At 43.2% G+C, this 26282-nt stretch overlaps 2 protein-coding genes across 2 annotated transcripts in view; both read right to left on the minus strand.

The window, feature by feature from the left end:
- LOC115468266 (cytoplasmic FMR1-interacting protein 1) overlaps window positions 1–6642 on the minus strand; it is a 129621-nt gene extending 122979 nt beyond the window's left edge. The window contains exon 1 of the mRNA XM_030199840.1: window positions 6561–6642. The gene's annotated coding sequence lies outside the window, so the exon portion shown is untranslated. The remainder of the gene's footprint in view (window positions 1–6560) is intronic.
- A 16923-nt stretch (window positions 6643–23565) lies between these two features.
- Window positions 23566–24417, minus strand: LOC115468194 (olfactory receptor 52B2-like). Its single transcript, XM_030199731.1, has one exon. It carries the CDS (start codon window positions 24400–24402, stop codon window positions 23566–23568), a length of 837 nt encoding a protein of 278 aa, XP_030055591.1. The 5' UTR covers window positions 24403–24417.
- Window positions 24418–26282: the final 1865 nt, after the last annotated feature.

Consider the following 26282-nt stretch of genomic DNA (forward strand, 5'->3'; position numbering starts at 1 on the left):
TAGAAATGCTAAATAGTAGTAGTAGTAACAGAAGCTAGATATCATCTACATGGAAATAAATGGTGGACCACAGGGACTGGATAACAGTGACTAGTGGAGCAAGAAAAATATTAAAGTCCATGCAAGAACTGAACTTTGGGGAACTCCTGAAAAAAGAGTGACAGACAGTGTTCCCTGGAGTCCTCCAACTACACTGATGCCAGTGGGGGGAGGTGCGTCAACATTGTACTTTCAATGACTAGGGCCAGGCAGGTTCCCCTGCGTCCTGCAGAGCTTGCCTGTCCCTCACTATTGAAAATGTGACAGTGAAACAGCACCACCCACTGGCAGGGCTGAAGGTGGAAGACTCCTGCTCAGCTTAGAGGGAACAATGGTGACAGAACGCAAAAGATCAAGAAAAGGAGACCAGCAATGTGTGATGGGAAAGGTATGAGCCTCTTACACCTGTCTCAGAAATAGGATCAACAAGCAGAGAAATGAGTTCAAATCCAGATGAATTATCATTATGATCTTCCGTGCATTCAAGTGGCACAACTTACCACTGTAAGAGCAGTTTCCCCTACTATGACCTTCACGGAATCCAGACTGTCTTGGATCAAAGGAGTTAGCATTCTCCAAAAGCTGAATTTAACTAACCTTGAACTACCAAGCCGTAGCGGAGAGATTAAATGACTTCTTTGCTTCAGTCTTCACCGAGGAAGATTTGGGAGTGATACCAGTGTCGGAAATGGTATTCGAAGCTGATGAGTCGGAGAAACTTAATGAATTCTCTGTAAACCTGGAGGATGTAATGGGGCAGTTCTACAAACTGAAGAATAGCAAATCTCCTGGACCGGATGGTATTCATCCCAAAGTACTGATAGAACTGAAAAATGAGCTTGCAGACCTATTGTTAGAAATATGTAATTTATCCTTAAAATCGAGTGTGGTACTGGAAGACTGGAGGGTGGCCACTGTAACGACGATTTTTTAAAAAGGTTCCAGAGGAGATCCGGGAAATTATAGACTGGTGGGTCTGACGTCGGTACCGGGTAAAATGGTAGAGACTATTATTAAGAACAAAATTACAGAGCATATTCAAAAGCGTGGATTAATGAGAAAAAGTCAACATGGATTTAGTGAAAGGAAATCTTGCCTCACCAATCTACTACATTTCTTTGAAAGGGAGAACAAACATGTGGATAAAGGGGAGCCGGTTGTTATTGTGTATCTGGATTTTCAGAAGGCGTCTGACAAAGTAAATTAAATTTGTTGATGACACAAAGTTATTCAAAGTTGTTAAATCATGGGAGGATTGTGAAAAATTACAAGAGGACCTTACGAGACTGGGCGTCTAAATGGCTGATGACGTTTAATGTGAGCAAGTGCAAAGTGATGCATGTGGGAAAGAGGAACCCGAATTATAGCTACGTCATGCAAGGTTCCACGCTAGGAGTCACGGACCAAGAAAGGGATCTAGGTGACGTCGTTTTTAAACTCCGCTAAGCTAACCGTCTTTACCATATTCTCTGGCAACGAATTCCAGTGTTTAATTACACGTTGAGTGAAGAAATATTTTCTCTGATTCGTTTTAAATTTACTACATTGTAGCTTCATCGCACGCCCCCTAGTCCTTGTATTTTTGGAAGGCGTAAACAGACGCTTCACATCTACCCGTACAACTCCACTCATTATTTTATAGACCTCTATCATATCTCCCCTCAGCCGCCTTTTCTCCAAGCTGAAGAGCCCTAGCCGCTTTAGCCTTTCCTCATAGGGAAGTCGTGCCATCCCCTTTACTCTTATTTAAAAGTATTGTCATGTTATTATTTTGTTTTATATGAATTAAGCAGCACGCTCTTTGCAAACCACCTAAAGGTTATGAGACAGATATAAATTAAATGAGTGAGAAATAGTAATATCAGGCCCTAAAATTGATTCCAGTGCACTGACATAGCAAAATGGCTTTTCTCCAAGGGATTGTAAGCTCTTTGAGCAGGGACTGTCTCTCTTTGTTAAATTGTACAGCGCTGCGTAACCCTAGTAGCGCTCTAGAAATGTTAAGTAGTAGTAGTAGTAGTAGGATAGGCAGGAAAGAATGATTTTGCTTCCTGGAGATTAAAAAAAAAAAAAAAAAAAAAGTTAATGCAGCCTTTTAGTATATTCTTGGGCTCATTTTCAAACGAGAAAAACATCCAAAAAGTGGCATAAATCTGCATTTGGACATTTTTCTCACAAAAACGTCCAAATTGCTATTTTCACAACCAATTTTTAGACATTTCTCTATGAAGTCCATCAGAACATAGTAGATGACGGCAGAAAAAGACCTGCATGGTCCATCCAGTCTGCCCAACAAGATAAACTCATATGTGTATACCTTACCTTGATTTGTACCTGCCTTTTTCAGGGCACAGACCGTACAAGTCTGCCCAGCAGTATTTCCCGCCTCCCAACCACCAGTCATAAGTACATAAGTACATAAGTAGTGCCATACTGGGAAAGACCAAAGGTCCATCTAGCCCAGCATCCTGTCACCGACAGTGGCCAATCCAGGTCAAGGGCACCTGGCACGCTCCCCAAACGTAAAAACATTCCAGACAAGTTATACCTAAAAATGCGGAATTTTTCCAAGTCCATTTAATAGCGGTCTATGGACTTGTCCTTTAGGAATCTATCTAACCCCTTTTTAAACTCCGTCAAGCTAACCGCCCGTACCACGTTCTCCGGCAACGAATTCCAGAGTCTAATTACACGTTGGGTGAAGAAAAATTTTCTCCGATTCGTTTTAAATTTACCACACTGTAGCTTCAACTCATGCCCTCTAGTCCTAGTATTTTTGGATAGCGTGAACAGTCGCTTCACATCCACCCGATCCATTCCACTCATTATTTTATACACTTCTATCATATCTCCCCTCAGCCGTCTCTTCTCCAAGCTAAAAAGCCCTAGCCTTCTCAGCCTCTCTTCATAGGAAAGTCGTCCCATCCCGCCTCCCATCACTGGCTCTGGCACAGACCGTATAAGTCTGCCCTCCACTATCCTCACCTCCCAACCACCAACCTCTCTTCCCCCACCTGCTCCGTCACCCAATTTCGGCTAAGCTTCTGAGGATCCCTTCCTACTGCATAGGATTCCTTTATGCATATCCCACGCATGTTTGAATTCCATTACTGTTTTCATCTCCACCACCTCCCGCGGGAGGACATTCCAAGCATCCACCACCCTCTCCGTGAAAAAATACTTCCCAAGATCTTTTTTGAGTCTGCCCCCCTTCAATCTCATTTCATGTCCTCTCGTTCTACCGCCGTCCCATCTCCGGAAAAGATTTGTTTGCGGATTAATACCTTTCAAATCACAAGTGGGCATATCAGGGGCGTGTTAAGGGTGGGATTTAAGAGTTTCTAACACTTTTTTCAGCCATAATGGAACAGAACAAAACCGCCCAAGACTAACACTAAGATGTTTTGTGCTAGACCTGTTTTTATAACAAATAAAGCACAAACACGTGCCCTAAATGACCAGATGACCACCGGACGGAATCATGGGTGACTTCCCCAGTGGTCACTAACTCCCTCCCATCCCCCCAAAAATGTGATTAAAAACATTACTTGCCAACCTCAGATGTTATACTCAGGTCCATCAGAATAGTATGCAGGTCCCTGGAGTAGTCTAGTGTTGGGTGCAGTGCACTGAAGACAGGTGGACCCAGGCCCATACCTCCCCCTACCTGTTACACTTGTGGAGGAAACTGTGAGCCCTCCAAAACTCACCAGAAACCCACTGTACCCGTATGGGCTATGGTAGTGGTGTACAGTTGGGGGTAGTGGGTTTGGTGGGGGGCTCAGCAGACAAGATAAAGGAGCAATGGTGAGATGTGTACCTGGGTGTAAGCTCCTTTGAGCAGGGATCGTCCTTCTTTGTTAACTTGTACAGCACTGCGTAACCCTAGTAGCGCTCTAGAAATGTTAAGTAGTAGTAGTAGTAATGTGTACCTGGGTGCATTTTATGAAGTGCACTGTAGTGCCCCCTAGTGTGCCCTACTGCTTTCCTGGGATGTATGGTGGTAACTTTGGCCTTTCTTGTACGTTGGTGCACTTTCTGGTCCCGCGGTGTCCTCTCAGCTGCTATTGTGACCTGTTCTTTAGTTAACTAAAGAGGAAACAAAACCCTCTCTCTCTACTCAGCCGGATTCCTAAAAGGGATTTATTTAATTCTATTTTACTGTGGCCGTCTATCTTATTTTTTAAAGCAAAATAATCTCCCTTTCAAGGGGCCTATCCTATACTTGTTTCCCTAACTGAAGAGGAACACTCTTCGCCGGATGGCAGGGATCACACCCATTCTCTCACTCACAATTTTACTCTGACTCTCCCCAGAGGCGTAGCCAGGTTTTGACATCAGGGGGAGCAGACTTTTATAAAATAGGCGCCGGTTGGTGTCAGCTAGACAGCAGTGCCTTTGTTGTTCTCAGGTGCAGTGACTGTGGTGGGCAATGATAAATACAGGCTGTCTCTTTTGCGTCCTGCCTACAAGGAAACAGGAAGTTACATCAGGAGACAGGACACAGGAGACAAAATGATTAAATATTTTGACACCCACCAGATAGGACTTAACAAGGATTTGGGTTTTCTAGCCCATTATAAACCATGAAATTTCACTGCTTTGTCACTCTCTGATCGCCATGCATATCTCCCTGTCCCCCATCCTCTCAGCCCTCTCTGTTTCTCACCTAAGCCACCCCTCCATCATCCCTTCAGACTGTCACAGAAATACTTTGATGTTTCAGTTATATATGCTGTTACTTATCAAAATGTGCTTATTTCTGATCTGACGAAGAAGGGCCACCTTCGAAAGCTAATGAAAAAATGTATTGTTAGTCCAATAAAAAAGGTATCATCTTATTTTCTTTGCTATGTTTTATTTTATTCATTTCTATCGATTACCTTTAAAAGTGGACTAACAGGGCTAGCACATCTCTCTTCTCTAACACACGAAAATTTCAAGGACCTATTTATGAACGTGTCGTACAACTTGTCTCATTAAAGAGGCTCATTTTCACAGCACACAGACTTACAAAGTTACATAAGTTACAATGTAACCTTGTAAGTCTACATGCTTTGAAAATAAGCACCATAGTAGTTAGTGAAACCCTGAACCTTCATCCACACTCTTATCACCTCTCGCTTAGACTATTGCAACATGCTTCTCACAGGTCTCCCATTTAGCCATCTCTCTCCTCTTCAATCTGTTCAAAATTCTGCTGCACGACTAATATTCCGCCAGTGTCGCTATAGTCATATTAGCCCTCTCCTCAAGTCACTTCACTGGCTTCCTATCCATTTCCTCTTATTATAAGTGCATTCACTCTGCAGCTCCTCAGTACCTCTCCACTCTCATCTCTCCCTACATTCCTCCCCAGGAACTCCATTCACTGGGTAAATCTCTCTTATCTGCATCCTTCTCCTCCACTGCTAACTCCAGACTCTGTTTCTTTTATCTTGCTGCACCATATGCCTGGAATAGACTTCCTGAGCCGGTACGTCAAGCGCCATCTCTGGCCGTCTTCAAATCTAAGCTAAAAGCCCACCTTTTTGATGCTGCTTTTAACTCCTAACCCTTATTCAATCACCCTCACTTTAATACTTTAAATCAATCTATGCATCCAGTTTCTGCTACATAAGTGCCCAACTATGGAACACATTGCCTAATGTCATAAAAACAATGCACGACCTAACAATCTTCCGAAAACTACTGAAAACCAACCTGTTCAAAAAGGCATACCACAATGATTCATCCTAAATACCAGACAACGAATTATCAACAAAAGTAAACAAAGCCGAACTCCCTACACTGGACAGCCTCACTTATTCGGAGATGTGTAACGCACCGTAAATGAACTTTCTATATTTGACTGTCTAACTACCCTATACTTTACTCTATCATCTATGAACTTTAATGCAACAGCACCTTGTTATTTACGCGATTATCTACGAATAACAATGCCATACCACTTTGTATTTCTCAGATGCGGAAATGGTGACCGCCATTACGACATAATATAAATCACTATCATGCATGAACATTAATGCAACATCACTTTGCAATCTACCTTATAATGTACATCATAGGAGCCAACTTTTCAAAATTATTGGGGGTGCTAAGCTCAATGGAAATTACCCCTCCCTGGACACATACAAGGAATTTTGTCAATATTGGGGGTGCTCAAGCACCCACAGAGTCGGCTCCAATGATGTACCTGCTATACCACTCTGTACTTTTCAGATCCAGAAGTGGCGACTGTCACTCCAGCATTATGTAAGCCACATTGAGCCTGCAAAAAGGTGGGAAACAAATGCAACAAATAAATGAATTAAGCAGAGAAAAGAGCCCTGCCAGGCCAGAGAACATGAAAAAGGAAGGCAAAGTCCCCCCCTCCCCCCCCCGGGTCCTCAGAGTTCTGACTCGTTTGTTGCCTAAAAAGAGCCAAAGTTCTGGAGTGACAAAGCCGCCCTTTTCCTGCCCGTCCAACATCCTTTTCTTTCCGAGGCCCCTAAATCCCCCCCATCCCATTCCTAACCTACCCGAGGCCGCCCCGCACTTCCCCCTTCTCCGGTGGCCCCGACACAACTTCTCCTTCTCACAGAGTCTGAAGTCGGACGCGCCCCGCCCCGCCCTGCCCTGCCGGAAAAAGGAAGTCGCGTCACAGGAAGGCGGAACCAAGGAAGTTAAGATGGTACAACAAACAGCGTTAATAGACAGGAGTGGAAGTGAGCCTAGCGGTTAATCTCTGTTTTCCACTCCTCCGCACTGCCGTCATCCAGTACACTCAAAACAAAGCAAGCAAACCTATGAGCAAGGAGGTTTAATAGACAACAGTGGAAGTGAGCCTATCAAGTCCACTGCAAGCAAGGAAGCCGATTAGGACGGTCTGACTTTCCTCTTCTCAGACCAGCCGTCATCCAGTACACTCAAAACAAAGCAAGCAAACCTATGAGCAAGGAGGTTTAATAGACAGGAGTGGAAGTGAGCCTATCTAGTCCATTGTAAGCAATGAAGCCGATTAGGATGGTCTGACTTTCCTCTTCTCAGACCAGCCGTCATCCAGTACACTCAAAACAAAGCAAGCCAACCTATGAGCTGCTGCAAGGAGGGTTAATAGACAGGAGTGGAAGTGAGCCTATCTAGTCCACTGTAAGCAAGGAAGCCAATGTGGTTAATCTCTGTTTCCACTCCCCCACGCAGCTGTCATCCAGTTCACTCAAAACAAAGCAAGCAAACCTATGAGCTGCTGCAAGGAGGGTTAATAGACAGGAGTGGAAGTGAGCCTAATCTCTGTTTTCACTCCCCCGCGTAGCCGTCATCCAGTACACTCAAAACAAAGCAAGCAAACCCATGAGCTGCTGCGAGGAGGTTTAATAGACAACAGTGGAAGTGAGCCTATCTAGTCCACTGTAAGCAAGGAAGCCAATGTGGTTAATCTCTGTTTCCACTCCCCCACGCAGCTGTCATCCAGTTCACTCAAAACAAAGCAAGCAAACCTATGAGCTGCTGCAAGGAGGGTTAATAGACAGGAGTGGAAGTGAGCCTAATCTCTGTTTCCACTCCCCCGTGTAGCCGTCATATCTAGTACACTCAAAACAAAGCAAGCAAACCTACGAGCTGCTGCAAGGAGGTTTAATAGACAGGAGTGGAAGTGAGCCTATCTAGTCCATTGTAAGCAATGAAGCCGATTAGGATGGTCTGACTTTCCTCTTCTCAGACCAGCCGTCATCCAGTACACTCAAAACAAAGCAAGCCAACCTATGAGCTGCTGCAAGGAGGGTTAATAGACAGGAGTGGAAGTGAGCCTATCTAGTCCACTGTAAGCAAGGAAGCCAATGTGGTTAATCTCTGTTTCCACTCCCCCACGCAGCTGTCATCCAGTTCACTCAAAACAAAGCAAGCAAACCTATGAGCTGCTGCAAGGAGGGTTAATAGACAGGAGTGGAAGTGAGCCTAATCTCTGTTTTCACTCCCCCGCGTAGCCGTCATCCAGTACACTCAAAACAAAGCAAGCAAACCCATGAGCTGCTGCGAGGAGGTTTAATAGACAACAGTGGAAGTGAGCCTATCTAGTCCACTGTAAGCAAGGAAGCCAATGTGGTTAATCTCTGTTTCCACTCCCCCACGCAGCTGTCATCCAGTTCACTCAAAACAAAGCAAGCAAACCTATGAGCTGCTGCAAGGAGGGTTAATAGACAGGAGTGGAAGTGAGCCTAATCTCTGTTTTCACTCCCCCGCGTAGCCGTCATCCAGTACACTCAAAACAAAGCAAGCAAACCCATGAGCTGCTGCGAGGAGGTTTAATAGACAACAGTGGAAGTGAGCCTATCTAGTCCACTGTAAGCAAGGAAGCCAATGTGGTTAATCTCTGTTTCCACTCCCCCACGCAGCTGTCATCCAGTTCACTCAAAACAAAGCAAGCCAACCTATGAGCTGCTGCGAGGAGGTTTAATAGACAACAGTGGAAGTGAGCCTATCTAGTCCACTGCAAGCAAGGAAGCCGATTAGGACGGTCTCAGTTTCCCCTTCCCAGCGCAGCCGTCATCCCCATTTACTCAAAACAAAGCAAGCAAACCTATGAGCAAGGAGGTTTAATAGACAACAGTGGAAGTGAGCCTATCTAGTCCACTGCAAGCAAGGAAGCCGATTAGGACGGTCTGACTTTCCTCTTCTCAGACCAGCCATCATCCAGTACACTCAAAACAAAGCAAGCAAACCTATGAGCTGCTGCAAGGAGGTTTAATAGACAGGAGTGGAAGTGAGCCTATCTAGTCCACTGCAAGCAAGGAAGCCGATTAGGACGGTCTCAGTTTCCCCTTCCCAGAGCAGCCGTCATCCCCATTTACTCAAAACAAAGCAAGCAAACCTATGAGCTGCTGCATGGAGGTTTAATAGACAGGAGTGGAAGTGAGCCTATCTAGTCCATTGTAAGCAATGAAGCCGATTAGGACAGTCTCGGTTTCCTCTTCCCAGCGCAGCCCTCATTCAGTACACTCAAAACAAAGCAAGCAAACCTATGAGCAAGGAGGTTTAATAGACAGGAGTGGAAGTGAGCCTATCTAGTCCATTGTAAGCAATGAAGCCAATTAGGATGGTCTGACTTTCCTCTTCTCAGACCAGCCGTCATCTAGTACACTCAAAACAAAGCAAGCAAACCTATGAGCTGCTGCAAGGAGGTTTAATAGACAGGAGTGGAAGTGAGCTTATCTAGTCCACTGCAAGGAAGGAAGCCAATTTGGTTAATCTCTATTTCCACTCCCCCACGCAGCTGTCATCCAGTTCACTCAAAACAAGACAAGCAAACCTATGAGCTGCTGCAAGGAGGTTTAATAGACAACAGTGGAAGTGAGCCTATCTAGTCCACTGCAAGCAAGGAAGCCGATTAGGACGGTCTGACTTTCCTCTTCTCAGACCAGCCGTCATCCAGTACACTCAAAACAAAGCAAGCAAACCTATGAGCTGCTGCAAGGAGGTTTAATAGACAACAGTGGAAGTGAGCCTATCTAGTCCATTGTATGCAATGAAGCCGATTAGGACAGTCTCAGTTTCCCCTTCCCAGCGCAGCCGTCATCCAGTACACTCAAAACAAAGCAAGCAAACCTATGAGCTGCTGCGAGGAGGTTTAATAGACAACAGTGGAAGTGAGCCTATCTAGTCCATTGTATGCAATGAAGCCGATTAGGACAGTCTCAGTTTCCCCTTCCCAGCGCAGCCGTCATCCCTGTTTACTCAAAACAAAGCAAGCAAACCTAGGAGTTGCTGCATCCACACTGTCATAGCATAGTAACATAGTAGATGACGGCAGAAAAAGACCTGCATGGTCCATCCAGTCTGCCCAAGACAAACTCATATGTGTATACCTTACCTTGAATTGAATTTGTACCTGTCCTTTTCAGGGAACAGACCATATAAGTCTGCCCAGCAGTATTTCCCGCCTCCCAACCACCAGTCCCGCCTCCCAGCACCGGCTCTGGTACAGACCGTATAAGTCTGCCCTCCCCTATCCTCGCTTCCCAACCACCACCCCCTCTTTCCCCCACCTGCTCCGCCACCCAATTTCAGCTAAGCTTCTGAGGATCCATTTCTTCTGCACAGGATTCCTCTATGCATATCCCACGCATGTTTGAACTCCGTTACCGTTTTCATCTCCACCACCTCCCGCGGGAGGGCATTCCAAGCATCCACCACCCTCTCTGTGAAAAAATACTTCCTGACATCTTTCCTGAGTCTGCCCCGCTTCAATCTCATTTCATGTCCTCTCGTTCTACTGCCTTCCCATCTCCGGAAAAGATTCGTTTGCGGATTAATACCATTCAAATATTTGAACGACTGTATCATATCACCCCTGTTCCTCCTTTCCTCCAGGGTGTACATGTTCAGGTCAGCAAGCCTCTCTTCATACGTCTTGGAATGTAAATCCCATACCATCCTCGTAGCTTTTCTTTGCACCGCTTCCATTTTTTTAACATCCTTCGCAAGATACGGCCTCCAAAACTGAACACAATACTCCAGGTGGGGCCTCACCAACGTCTTATACAGGGGCATTAAAACCTCCTTTCTTCTGCTGGTCACTCCTCTCTCTATACAGCCTAGCAATCTTCTAGCTACAGCCACCGCCTTGTCGCACTGTTTCGTCGCCTTCAGGTCCTCAGATACTATCACCCCAAGATCCCTCTCCCCGTCCGTGCCTATTAGACTCTCCCCGCCTAACACATACGTCTCCCTTGGATTTCTACTCCCTAAGTGCATCACTTTGCATTTCTTCGCATTGAATTTTAATTGCCAAACGTTAGACCATTCTTCTAGCTTCTTCAGATCTTTTTTCATGTTTTCCACTCCCTCCAGGGTGTCCACTCTATTGGAAATCTTGGTGTCATCCGTAAAAAGGCAAACTTTACCTTGTAACCCTTCGGCTATGTCACTCACAAATATATTGAACAGAATCGGCCCCAGCACCGATCCCTGAGGCACTCCACTACTCACCTTTCCCTCCTCCGAGCGAACTCCATTCACCACCACCCTCTGGCGTCTGTCCGTCAACCAGTTCCTAATCCAGTTCACCACTTCGGGTCCTATCTTCAGGCCGTCTAGTTTATTTAAGAGCCTCCTGTGGGGAACCGTGTCAAAAGCCTTGCTGAAATCTAAGTAGATGACGTCCATAGCACGTCCTTGATTTAATTCTCCCGTCACCCAGTCAAAGAATTCAATGAGATTCGTTTGGCACGATTTCCCTTTGGTGAAACCATGTTGTCTCGGATCTTGCAACTTATTGGCTTCCAGGAAATTCACTATCCTTTCCTTCAGCATGGCTTCCATTACTTTTCCAATAACCGAAGTGAGGCTTACCGGCCTGTAGTTTCCAGCTTCTTCCCTATCCCCACTTTTGTGAAGAGGGACCACCTCCGCCGTTCTCCAATCCCTCGGAACCTCTCCCGTCTCCAAGGATTTATTAAACAAGTCTTTAAGAGGACCCGCCAGAACCTCTCTGAGCTCCTTCAGTATTCTGGGGTGGATCCCGTCCGGCCCCATGGCTTTGTCCACCTTTAGCTTTCCAAGTTGTTGATACACACTCTCTTCTGTGAACGGCGCTCTATCCACCTCATTCTCAGGTGTACTTTTGCCAGTCCCTCTCGGTCCTTCCCCAGGGTTTTCTTCAGTGAAAACAGAACAAAAGTATCTATTTAGCAAATTGGCTTTTTCTTCATCATTTTCTACATAGCGTTTCGTTGTATCTTTTAGTCTCACAATTCCCTTTTTAGTCTTTCTCCTTTCACTAATATACCTGAAGAAGTTTTTGTCTCCCCTCCTTACATTTCTAGCCATTTGTTCTTCCGCTTGCGCCTTCGCCAGACGTACCTCTCTCTTGGCTTCTTTCAGTTTCATCCGGTATTCCTCCCCGTGTTCTTCCTCTTGAGATTTTCTATATTTCTGGAACGCTAACTCTTTAATCTTTATTTTCTCAGCCACTTGCTTTGAGAACCATATCGGTTTCCTTTTTCTCTTGCTTTTATTTACTCTCCTTACATAAAGGTCTGTGGCCCTGTTTATTACTTCTTTTAGCCTGGACCACTGTCCTTCCACTTCTCGTACGTCCTCCCAGCCCATCAGCTCCTTCCTCAGGTATTCTTCCATTTTGTTAAATTCAGCTCGCTTGAAATCCAGGACTTTGAGTTTAGAGTGGCCGCCATCCACATGAGCCGTTACATCAAAACAAACCGTTTGATGGTCACTGTTTCCCAGGTGCGCAGCCACTCGGACATTTGACACACTATCCCCATTCGTGAGCACCAGATCCAATGTGGCTCCCTCCCTCGTGGGTTCGTTCACCATTTGTCTGAGCAGAGCACTTTGGAAAGCATCCACAATCTCTCTACTTCTTTCCGATTTTGCAGACGGAACCTTCCAATCTACATCCGGCAGATTAAAATCTCCTAACAGCAGCATCTCTCTTTTCTTCCCCAACTTTTGAATATCAGCGATCAGATCTTTATCCAGTTCCTCCAATTGTGTCGGGGGTCTGTAGACAACACCCACGTGGACCAAGGTTTTATCCTCTCTTGTTAAGGTGATCCATATCGCTTCTTCCTTTCCCCACTTCCCTGTCATTTCAGTCGCTGCGATATCATTTCTCACATACAGAGCTACTCCTCCACCTTTACGTCCCTCTCTATCCTTCCTAAAAAGATTATAGCCATGTCTCTGTGACTGCAACTATGTCCAAGTCATTCTCCAACATCAGGGCTTAAAGGTCATGAATTTTATTGCTTATACTGTGAGCATTTGTGGTCATTGCTTTCCAACTACATTTCCTAGTATGTGTTTTGGGTTTAGTGATTTGTGAGTGTCTTTTCTCTTTGGGTACCTTCTCCTCTTTTTGTTCCCTCTTCCTTGCTTTTTCTTTTGCTTCAATTTTAGTTTCAGGAACATCACAGTGCTGTAGTGGAGCAAAAGAATTTTGTAGTGGCAACACTTGTGTGGGCAGATGTTTCTGTGTGACATGACGAATTCTGCCTGAGCCTACTGTGAACCATCTGTTCCTTTGTGGTTTTATTCTCTGAGGCAGTGGTGAGAAGTTATGATTCTGTACAGTCCTATAAGTTGCTTTAATTGCATCTAATTCTTGCATTACTTTATATAGCTCTTGTTTTAAAGTAGATAGCTGAAGGCTTTAAGTTTCCAGATGATTGGCCTTGAAACTAAAGCAGCACAATTATTGCAGAGAATAAAAGTCATCCTGATTGGTTGAAATGGGTATGAACAGGTGTACTATGTTGGAGTATCCGCCTGCAAGACTGCCTGTGTATGACTGTGGAGTAAAGTTAATAAGGTTTGGTTTGTCTATAAATGAGTGGACAACCCTGGGGTGGGTGGGATTATAAGTCCCAATGGGTCAGCTTAAGTGCTGCTATCAAGGGAATTCTCTAGTTGAATGGACCAAAATGGTAGTGTCTGATCCAGCACTTTACAATTTATTATACTTTTTAAAACTGCCCTAAGATATTAATAACTTTCCTTTTAAATAAATCTAGATATTGCCAATAATTATAGCAGTGTCAGCTATGTAAAAATGCCCCTCCCCTCTATCAGAGTTTGGCAGGAACAGAAAGAAAGAAAGAAAGACAGAAAGAGAGGTTTCCCAGTGCTAATTAAATTGATTAAGCAACAAGCCTTAAAAATTTTAGACAATATCAGATATGTTTCTCACCTAATGCCAGTCAATTTGAGAAGAGTATGGGATTTAGGGTCAGAATAAACCTGTCCTTTTTGTAGGAGCTTGGTTCAGTCCTGCACCTAATGCCAGTCAATTTGAGAAGAGTATGGGAATTAGGGGTCAGAATAAACCTGTCCTTTTTGTAGGAGCTTGGTTCAGTCCCAGCACCTGGAAGGTGGAAGTAAAAGTGGAATGACCTTTAGTTTGAGTCCAACCCTGCTTGCCCCCAGCTGTGGGGGTGCTTAAGTCCCAATGGGTCAGCTTAAGTGCTGCTATCAAGGGAATTCTCTAGTTGAATGGACCAAAATGGTAGTGTCTGATCCAGCACTTTACAATTTATTATACTTTTTAAAACTGCCCTAAGATATTAATAACTTTCCTTTTAAATAAATCTAGATATTGCCAATAATTATAGCAGTGTCAGCTATGTTTTTTTTTTTTTATTCTTGGTCATGGCCCATCTGTTACAAGTCTAAAGCTGTTTCAATTGCATAGGCAGTGCCTTAAAAGGTGGAAGATAAAAGGGTTTATTTTACTTATTGGACAGCTTTTTAATTTATTTGAAAGTTTCCCATATGTAGATATAGAAACATAGAAACTTGACAGCAGATGAAGGCCACATGACCCATCCAGTCTGCCTAACCTCTGTAACCCCCAATTCTACCTGTTCCTAAGCGATCCCACATGCTTATCCCATGCCTTTTTAAATTCTGGAACAGTCCTCGACTCCACCAACCTCCACCAGGAGGCCATTCCACACCTCCACCACCCTTTCTGTGAAATAATACTTCTTTAGGTTACTCCTAAGCCTATTCCCTCTTAACTTTGTCGTATGCCCCCTCATTCCACAGCTCTCCTTCATTTGAAAAAGGCTCTCTTCTGTACATAAATGCCCTTGAGATATTTAAACGTCTCTATCATGTCTCCTCTCTTCCAGCGTATACATGTTGAGGTTCATAAGCCTGTCCCTATAATTTTTGCATTCAAAACCGCTTACTAATTTCGTAGCCACCCTCTGGACCGACTCCATCCTGTTTATATCTTTCCATAGGTGAGGTCTCCAGAACTGCACGCAGTACTCCAAACGAGGCCTCACCATAGACTTATACAATGGCACTATCACCTCCTTTTTCCTGCTGGTCATGCCTCTCTTTATGCACGGTATGCACCCAAGCATCCTTCTGGCTTTGGCCATCACTTTTTCTACCTGTTTGAAAGCTTTAATGTTGTCGGACACAATCACCCCCAAGTCCCGCTCTTCCTTCACACACTGAAGCACTACACCCCCTATACAGTACCGTTCCCTTGAATTTTTGCAACCCAAGTGCATGACCCTGTATTTTTGGGGATTAAACCTTAGTTGCCAAATATCGGTCCATTCCTCTAGCTTCACTAGGTCCTTCCTCATGTCATTCACACCCTCCAGGGTGTCCACCCTGTTGCAGAGTTTAGTATCGTCTGCAAAGAGACAAACCTTACCAGACAGCCCTTCCGCAATATCACAAAGACGTTAAAAAGAGCCGGCCCTAGGACCGATCCCTGTGGTACTCCACTGACTACCTCCTTTTCCTCAGAGCAAGCTCCATTTACCACCACCCTCTGTCTCCTACCATTCAACCAATATTTTACCCAATCAGTTACTCTAGATCCCGCACTGAGGGCACTCAATTTATTTATCAGTCGCCTGTGCGGACCCGTGTCAAAGGTTTTGCTGAAATCCAAGTATACCACATAAAGCGCCCTTACCACATCCAACTGTTTGGTCACCCAGTCAAAGAAGACAGTCAGATTCATCTGACACGACCTGCCACTAGTGAAGCCATGCTGCCTCGGGTCTTGCATTCCATGTAGTTCAAGAAACGTCACAATCCTCCTTTTTAGAAGTATTTCCATTAGCTTACTCATCACCGAGGTCAGACTGACCTCTTCCTTACTTCCACTCTTGTGCAAAGGAACCACATCCACCCACCCTTCTGCAGTCCACCGGGACCACTCCAGTTTCTAAGGAAGCATTGAAGAGGTCCATCAGGCCCCATCGCTCTGTCTACTTTTAGTTTGGCAAGCTCCTCACGAACACAGTCCTCCATAAACGGGTCTTGTCTACCATACATCCATCCCCTTTAGCCTTTGTTTTCTGCAGCCCTACCCCCGGTCTTTCATTTGTGAACACAGAGCTGAAATAATCGTTAAGCAGTTCAGCTTTATCCTTATCATCTTCCACATATTTCTCTCCCTCAGCTTTGCTATTATGGCCCTTCCTCTTGACACTTACATATCTGAAAAAGGTCTTGTCCCTCAATTTTACTGTATTAGCTATCTTTTCCTCCATTTGCCGCTTCGCTTTCCTGATAGCTTTTCCAGCTTCTCTTCGCTTATTTAGGTATTCTCTCCTGTCCTCATCTTTCTGAGTTGTCTTATAACGTGCAAAGGTTAGCCTCCTTCCCCTTATCTTTTCAGTTACTACATTCGAGTACCAGAGAGGCCTTCTTTTCCTCTTACTTTTATGTAAATTTCTAACATAAAGGTTAGTTGCCTTTAATATAGCTCCTTTCAGTCTTGTCCATTGCTGTTCTAAATCCTTCAGCCCTTCCCATCCCGCTAACTGTTCCTTGAGAAATTTCCCCATCTCGACAAAGTTAGTTCCTTTGAAATGCAGGACCTTCAATCTCGAATGAGCCCTCCCGTCTGTTTTAATATTGAACCATACCATACGATGATCACTAGATGCCAAATGGTCTGTCACCTTGACGTAAGAAACGTACTCTCCATTCGTAAGCACCAGGTCCAGAACAGCTCCATCCCGCATCGGTTCCAATACCCACTGCCGGAACAATTTTTCCTGTAGGGAATCTAAGATCTCTTTGCTTCTAGACGACCCCGCAGCCGGGACACCCCAATCAACATCTGGCATATTGAAGTCACCTATCAGTAGTACTTTCCCTTTCCTAGCTATCTTGCAGATGTCTTCAATTAAGTCTCTGTCCAGTTCCTCTGACTGTGAGGGAGGTCTGTATATCACTCCGATATAGATACATTTTCCTTTCCCTCTTTCCAGTATAACCCACAGCGTTTTATTCCCTACCCCACATGTCCTGCAGTTCTGTCACTTGGATATCATTCTTAGCACATATAAACATCATGAAATAACAATTGAATATCAATAAAACAGCTTAAAAATAATCATAGCTGGGAGAAACAGCAATTTTAAACTCTGTATTTTGTGCTCATTTTTCTACACTAAAAACTAAATAAATACACTGTATACAATACAGATGGCCAAATTTCAGTGAGGATATCCTGTTTCCTGATGGGTTCATCTTAACTGTTGTTGTAATCTGCCTTGGGGAAGCCTGGTGTTATAAAGATGATGGAATGGGAGTAGAATTAAACTCTCCTTTCATTGGGGCACATGGAATCACATCTTCATCTGTTTTGTAGAAGTTTACTTTTTAGATACACAAATGGATTATTCTGTTGTTTGAGCATGTTTCAGGGACAAGTGGTTTATAAGTCAAAATAATAAAAATATTTCCTGTCAAGCAGGTCTCTCATTTGTTGAAACATAACTAAATGGGCTATAAGCCCCTAATGCAGCCCATTGGTTTTCTTATGTTTTGTTCTTGTGATGGCTTATACTGTGCTAAAACTGAAAACTCTTGTCACACGATTAAACCGACCAGGAGCCACTATATAACCGGCCAGGAGCCATTACTGGCCAGTTAAATAGTTTTGAATATTGGGCCCCATGTGACTAATAAAAATAAAAGTGCAATTCTTAAAACAATAAATCCTGTAATAAAGCAGTAAATCACACACACACACACACACACACACACATATATATATAAATAAAACAACATAAAAATTATCCAAACACATGGTGGTGTATCATGCATAAAAATGAACAATGTGTTTAATATACTCCACAATATGGAAATACACGTAAAAATCATATAGAAAGAAATATGTCAGCAATTCATAACACATATTTCAAACTGAATAATATAAAACTTCAAACGGCATTTAATTTATTTATTTATTGCATTTGTATCCCACATTTTCCCACCTCTTTGCAGGTTCAAAGTGGCTACAATGTATCGTTCTTGGTGGTATTGGATTAGAACATACCGGATTAGAATATAGAACATATCAGATACCGCATTCAATTCAAGCTTCTCCTTCTTACCTACAAATGCACTCAGTCTGCTGCCCCTCACTATCTTTCTACCCTCATCTCCCCTTACGTTCCCGCCCGTAACCTCCGTTCACAGGATAAATCCCTCCTCTCAGTACCCTTCTCCACCACCGCCAACTCCAGGCTCCGCTCATTCTGCCTCGCCTCACCCTATGCTTGGAACAACCTTCCTGAACCCTTACGCCAAGCCCCCTCCCTGCCCGTCTTCAAGTCTTTGCTTAAAGCCCACCTCTTCAATGCTGCGTTCGGCACCTAACCCTTACCGTTCAGTGAATCCAGACTGCCCCAATTTGACTGCCCCTATTTGTCTATTAGATTGTAAGCTCTTTGAGCAGGGACTGTCTCTCTTTGTTAAATTGTACAGCGCTGCGTAACCCTAGTAGCGCTCTAGAAATGTTAAGTAGTAGTAGAACATAGTTAATTATTGTTACATGGAGAATTAGAGTAACATAGTAGAAGTTTAGAACAAACAGATATTGTAAAAATAGGTCTGTGTTAAGGTAGAGGAGACGCACGCATTTATATTTGTTGTTCTTTGTGGTATGCCTTGTTAAAAAGATGGGTCTTCAATGATATTCGGAAGTTTGTTAGTTCGTAGATCTTTCTCAGGTTGTGCGGTAGTGCATTCCATAGCTTGGCACTCAGGTAGGTAAAGTTTGCTGCATGCGTAAGTTTGTATTTTAGGCTTTTGCAGCTTGAGAGATGAAGGTTGAGGAATGTACGGGCTGATCTTTTGGCATTCCTAGTCGGTAAGTCTATCAGGTCTGACATATAGATTGGGGCATCTCCATGGATGATTTTATGAACTAGAGTGCAAATCTTAAACGTGATGCGTTCTTTGAGTGGGAGCCAGTGTAACTTTTCTCGTAGCGGTTCGGCACTTTCATATTTTGCTTTTCCGAATATAAGTCTGGCTGCGGTGTTCTGGGCTGTCTGAAGTTTCTTGATTGTCTGTTCTTTGCATCCAGCGTATAGTGCATTACAGTAGTCTAGGTGACTGAGCACCATTGATTGTACCAGGTTACGGAAGACTGTCATTGGGAAAAAATGTTTTACTCTTTTTAATTTCCATATTGAGTGGAACATCTCAAAATGTGTGTCTCTACATAAAAATCAAATGCACCCCATGAGCTTATGCTGTAAACTGAAAAAAGGAACTGGTATCCATTTATGTTTCTTATAGAAAGACACTCAGATCTGACTCATTGTTCAAACCATTTGATGTGACAGTGTTAAGTCTAAAAATAAATCTCTGTTCTTCCTGTAAAAGAATCCCATCAATGTTGCCACCTCTCAATGAATTTTGAACTTTTTAGAGGACCAAGAATTTAAAATCTTCAAAGACATGATTATATGTTTCTGTATGTTCTACAAGTGGTTTCTCTGTCACTTTTCTTTTCATAGCACTTTACTGCTCAATAACACGCTTACTGAATGACTTTTGGTCTTGCCAGTGTAAACTAAACTGCATGGGCAGATGACAGCATAAATCACATTCTGAGTTTTACAACTATAGAATTGTCTTAGTTCAAAACAATCTCCTGTAACTGGATGAATAACTGTCCTCGTCTTCAAATTCTCATTACATACTGAACAAGTGTAACACGGGTACTGTCCAGTAATTGTCTACCCAATTTTATTTTTAAGGGGCTGGAAAGGCAGAAGGTGCAAAGAAGTTGATATCTCTTAAAAGCAACCATAATATCTTTCTCAGAGAAATGTGGTAAAACCTAAGAACATACGTGTTGCCATACTGGGACAGAACAAAGGTCCATCAAGCCCAATATCCTGTTTCCAACAGTGGCCAATCGAGGTCAAAAGTATCTGGCAGAAACCTCAAAGAATAACAAGATTCTTGAATCCCAGAGTAGCAACATTCCATGTAGAACCCCAGAGAGTAGCAAGATTCCATTCAGAATCCCAAGTACATAAGTGTTGCCATACTGGGACAGACCAAAGGTCCTTCAAGCCCAGCATCCTGTTTCCAACAGTGGCCAATCCAGGTCACAAGTACCCGGTGGAAACCTCAAAGAATAACAAGATTCTGGAATCCCAGAGTAGCAACATTCCATGTAGAACCCCAGAGAGTAGCAAGATTCCATTCAGAATCCCAAGTACAGAAGTACAGAAGTGTTGCCATACTGGGACAGACCAAAGGTCCATCAAGCCCAGCATCCTGTTTCCAACAGTGGCCAATCCAGGTCACAAGTACCCAGCAGAAACCTCAAAGAATAACAAGATTCTGAAATCCCAGAGTAGCAACATTCCATGTAGAACCCCAGAGAGTAGCAAGATTCCATTCAGAATCCCAAGTACATAAGTGTTGCCATACTGGGACAGACCAATGGTCCATCAAGCCCAGCATCCTGTTTCCAACAGTGGCCAATCCAGGTCACAAGTACCTGGCAGAAACCTCAAAGAATAACAAGATTCTGGAATCCCAGAGTAGCAACATTCCTTGTAGAACCCCAGAGAGTAGCAAGATTCCATTCAGAATCCCAAGTACATAAGTACATAAGTGTTGCTATACTGGGACAGAACAAAGGTCTATCAAGTCCAGTATTCTGTTTCCAACAGTGGCCAATCCAGGTTACAAGTACCTGGCAAGAACCCAGAACAGTAGAACAGATTTTATTCTGCTTAACTTAGCCAAAAAAACAAAAAGCACCAAGGGCGTCCAAAAAATGGGGATTGAAGTCTTTAATCATATGTTGAAGAAACAGTACTTGAATGGACCAGACACGGTCTGTGTTTCAGCGCACAGCGCCTGCCTCAGGGGTCTATAATAACCATAAGAGCAAAAGTTAAAAATACATGTACATATACACACACATACACAATTACATGCATATGTGATAGGAACCGTAAAAGCATCGGAGTACAATCACATTATAAATGAACGTAATGACATACCCATGTATACATTCATATATAAAAAACATTAAATATATGTATAAATGACATATATCACCCATAAACATTCAAGAATTATGACAGATTCTGCTTAACTTAGATATAAGCAGTGGATTTTCCTAAGTCCATCTTAATAATGGCTTGCGGGGTTTTCTTTTAGAAAATTATCCAAACCTTTTTTAAACCCTGCTAAGCTAATTGCTTTTACCACATTCTTTGGCAACGAATTCCAGAATTTAATTATACCTTGAGTGAAGAAATATTATATCCAGTTTGTTTTAAAATTTAATACTTAGTAGCTTCATTGTGTGGCCCCTAGTCCTTGTATTTTTGGAAAGAGTATACAAGAGATTCACCTTGAACTGTTCCACTCCACTCAGTATTTTACAGACCACTATCATATCTCTCCTGAGCTGTCTCTTCTCCAAGCTGAAAAGCCCTAGTTGCTTTAGCCTTTTCTCATAGGGAAGTCGCCCATCCCCTTTATCATTTTTGTTGCCCTTCTCTATACCTTTTTGAATTCTGCTATATTTTTTTGAGATGCAATGACCAGAATTACACACAGTATTCAAGGTGCGGTCGCACCATGGAGCGATACAAAGGCATTATAACATTCATTGCATGCCAATGCTTCATAACAATTTGAATTATATCAATAGATAAATGATGTTAAGGTTCACATTACAATAGATTTTCTACTATTCATTTTGTCTTTTGGATATTTACTATTGCTAATTATTATTGAAGGCCCTTTTGAGTATGATTCATGTTTTTATTTATATATGATTTGAACTTTTTTTTATTTGATTGGTATTTATTTATATATGACTAGTAAAAAAGGCCCGTTTCTGGAACGAATGAAACGGGCGCTAGCAAGGTTTTCCTGGGAGTGTGTATGTTTGAGAGAGAGAGCCAGAGTGAATGTGCGGGTGTGTGACAGAGTGAGACTGTCTGTGTGACAGTGTGTGTGTGAGAATGAGAGTGTGTGACAGGGCCCCCTCCTCTGTTCCTAATGCCTCTCACCCCGTTCCTCCCCTCCTTTTCCTCCTCCTTCCCACACTTTGGGTTCCTTAAGGCTTTCAAAAGTCTATGTACCCCCGTGGCCCTAATGCCCAGTATCTGGATACCCCACCGCTTTCCTCCTCACCCCTCCCCCAAGATGTAATACTTTCACGTCCTTCATTTTTTAAAAAAAGTGTCCTATCTACCCTGTGTACAAATGCCCGGCATTCAGATTGTGTTCCTCTCGTAAATTTTCATTTCTTTCATTCATTCAGAACTTGCCCCCCCCCCCCCCCCCCCCCGAACACTTTTGGTTCCTTCAGTCTTTTAAAACTCTCCTATCAACCCTGTGTCCTAATGACCAGCACTCAGATTGTTTTGCTTTGCCAAATTGTCTGTCACTGAGGTCAGTGCGTGCCTGCCTAGCAGACCACTTCCGGCAGGCACGGTCCCAAGCACATCCTGTTGGAGGTGAGAATTATTATATAGGATTTGAGATTTTGTAAAAATTGGACTTGTTTTTTTAAAATTATGTTCCTTTGACAGTTGTAAGCCCTGACACAGCCTATCCTTAGGTGAAACATGGCCACATCTGGCATTGTTCTATTTGTCTGTTCCTAACAAAAAATATACTACTCTTAACGCACAGTGTATTTAGTCCTCTATCTTTCTTGGTTTTCAGCTTACTGCTCTAACCATTAGCTATGAAAACAAAAAGCAGAAGCTCCCAAGCACACCAACAGAGACAACAAAAATAGGGGTAGACCAACTGAGTTCCAACACAAGGGTGCTTCTTTATTTATACTCAATCGACAGAATTCTTGACATCTAAGTACAATAGACTTGACACAGTTCTGCTTTCATTGTTTGAAAAGCCATGAGCATATGGAATTGCTTTGACTTCCAAGGCAGGCGCTTGCTGCACCGAAACGCAGGACTGCGTCAAGTCTATTGTGCTTAGATGTCAAGAATTCTTTCGATTGAATATAAATAAAGAAGCACCCTTGTGTTGGCACTCAGTTGTTCTACTCCCTGCCGGCTCTTCGTTTTCATGCTCCCTCTGCCCCGGAACAGGAAGTAGCCCCGGGTGCCAGCCGCCCTCGCTAGGGCACTGTCTGCCGGTTCCCTGCTTCCTCTGCCCCGGAATTCCTATGTTTGTTTATTTGTATACACTAATTGTTTTTATACATTTGTAAACCGTTCTGTTTTGCAGTTGCAATAAGACACGGTATATAAATTAACATAAATAAAAAAATAAATAAAACAGCAAGTAATATCAGAGGGCAAGAAAGGAGGAAAGTAAAGAAATAAGTGGAAAGGAAGCCCTGGAAACAGTGTTAAGAGAACAGATAGAGAGTAGCAGAATCAGAGACTGGGGCCAACATGGTCAGAAAAACAAAGTCACCAGACAACAAATGTAGAAAAAAGTCATTTTATTTTCATTTTAGTGTTTGGAATATGTCCAGTTTGAGAATTTACATCAGCTGTCTTATTTTGCACTGGGTATACTGGAGCTGTAACAGACATTATTTATAATGAAAAAAGAAATCACAAGTTATTTTTTCTCCTATACTGGTATAAAATTTCAATGATGCCTATTTACATGTGCCATGGCTGGTATAAGTGGTGTGGTTACCATAGGGGGCAGAGCTATCAATGGCGACCCCGCCCACAATGAGTACCACTGTTTGTTCCTAAACATTATAGTTGTACATACATTATTTTAAGAGTCCTTTATGGCTACTCTTGTCCTCAGCAGCTTCTGAATACATTGCCTGATACCTTTGACCCTCACACCATAAATTATCGGATCAACAGTGGCTGGAAGTATAAAATAAATTCCAGATAAAAGGTTGTGGACGTCTTGTGAGACCGACTTTCCAGCCCGATACACAATCGAGGAAAGCAGGGCACAAAAGTAACCCACGAAAACGATCAGCAGCTGAGTGCCACAGGTGTGCAAAGCCTTGTTGCGGATGGATCCTGAGGAGATTCTCAGCGCTGCCCGGAGAATCAGTGTGTAGGAAACCAGAATTAAACCAATGTCCATAAACACAATCAGAGCTCTCATCAGCATGCCTAAAGTCTTGATTCTGGAAATGTCACTACATGCCAAGAGCAGAAGGGCCATATTTTCACATACAAAATTCCTAATGATGTTAGACCCACAGAACCGCACCTGTGAAGCCAAGAGGACTATAGGTAAGACAACGCACCCACTGCGTAACAATCCAGCCGCAGCTAAATGTGACAACAATGTCTTGTTCACTATTTCTAAGTAACGTAAAGGTTTACAGATTGCAACGTATCTGTCTAAAGCCATCACTAAGAGGATGTTGGACCATAGAGTAATCCCAAAGTAAATAAGAAACATCTGGGTTAGACAAGCATTTAGAGAAATCTGATTCAGATGAAATGCTAATCCCAATAGCATTCTGGGAATGATGGTGTTCACGTTGCAGATGTGGACAGCACAAAGCAGAGACATGAGTATATACATAGGGGAGTGAAGATTTTCTTCTCTGCAGATGACATAGATCAGGATGCTGTTCCCCATCATGCTCACCACATAGAGGGTCAGAAAGGGAATCACCAGGAGCTGCCTGTACTCGGAAACCCCAGGGAACCCGAACAGGATGAACTCAGTGTGGGAGAAATTGGTGGTCTGATTCCATTTTTCTGCTGTCATTCTTGGACTGGTCTGAAAATCTTGTTTATAAATTCCAAACATCTCTGGAGAACCTGGAAAGGGAAAATAACAATGTTTTATTCTCTTCTTTCTTTGGTGACATGTGGTGAGATTGAATATAATTGGGTCTCCCCCAGGGGGGGGCCCGGCAAGAGGGGAATGTAGAAATATGCTGTCACTTGCTCTCAGTGAAATACAGGCCAATGGCTCAGGCTAAGAACTAGGCCTGTAAAAATCAAAGAAGATTCAGAGAACCAGAGTTCAAATCCAGCTTCTGTCACTGGCACTCCTTGTGATGAGGGGCAAGTCACTTTGGTGCTCTTTTTCAAAGCACTTGGACTTACAAAGTTCCATAAGTTACTGTGGAACTTTGTAAGTCTAAGTGCTTTGAAAATACTCCTCCATGTCTCTTATTGCATCAGGTAAGCTCTTAAATTATAAGTTCCTTGGGTCAAGGACATATTGTACCCAAATACTTCCATCACTTATAGTCCAGTAGCGCTATAAATATGGTATTATTATATTATTAAGTTAGGAAGTGCAGGATATGCTTGGGTTTTTTTTTCCCCATCTCTCCCCTTCTATTACCTCCTCAGCTGTCCTTCTCACCCTCATTGAGTTCCACTCCACTTCGGTCTTCTGCTTGCTCCTATCTTTCCCTCACACTGCATTTTCCTCTATGACTCTCTGTCATGCATCATCATTCCTGCTTTCTCTCGCTTCAATATCACATCCTCTTGTTCGCTGACCTTCTCACACCTTCTCTGACTTTTTCTTGCCCCATCATCACATTTACCACATTCTCTCTCTTATCACCCCTCTGTCATTCTCTAGTCAGTCCTTATCACCCCCTCTCACACTCACCACCCTATCACTCCTTGTTCTCCTTTTCTAGTCTCCCCCTCACCATTGCCTCTCTGTCTATATCTCACTACCTCCCATCATCCCTTCTCCATGTCTCTTTTATTTAGTCCCATCACTTTCTTTCTGGTCTCCTCTCCCCTCTTTCACCCTATACTTTGCTCCCTCTCACCCCATCACTCTTTCTTGCTTTGTTTCTCGCCCTTCATCATAGCTTTTCATTTTCTATCTCCCATTGCCCCTCTTTTGTTCCCTCTCTCTCACACACCCTTACTACTTACTACTACTTATCATTTTATAGCACTACACAGCACTGTACACTTGAACATGAAGAGACAGTCCCTGCTCGACAGAGCTTACAATCTAATTAGGACAGACAAACAGGACAAATAAGAGATAAGGGAATAACTAAGGTGGGAATGGGAACCCTTCTTTCATTATGTTTAATACATTTTCACAGAATAAAAGAGAGTGGTAGTGACTGCATAGGGATCAATGAAAGTGCTGCTCCGCTCTGTCTGCAGAGTCCTTGTGTCCTTTTCCTCTGAAGTGCACGTCCCTCCAATCAACACATACACCAGATAGACTGTAGAAACAACATAAGTAGAAACAACACATATAGCAGATAATAGAGACAACGTATATAGATACAACCCATACACCAGACAGAGAATTTAGTCAACATATGTAAAGACAACACTAGCAGAGGCAACATAAGTATAGAGAACATATACACCAGACAGACAGTAGAAACAACATATATAGGGACAACATGTACACAAGACAGTAGAATCAACATAGGTATAAAGACAACACATGCACCAAACAGACAGTACAATCAATCAACTATACTGGCTCCCAAAGAACGCATTGCTTTCAAAATCTGCACT

This window comes from Microcaecilia unicolor, chromosome 4, assembly GCF_901765095.1.
Source record: "Microcaecilia unicolor chromosome 4, aMicUni1.1, whole genome shotgun sequence".
In the NCBI taxonomy this organism is placed as follows: domain Eukaryota; kingdom Metazoa; phylum Chordata; class Amphibia; order Gymnophiona; family Siphonopidae; genus Microcaecilia; species Microcaecilia unicolor.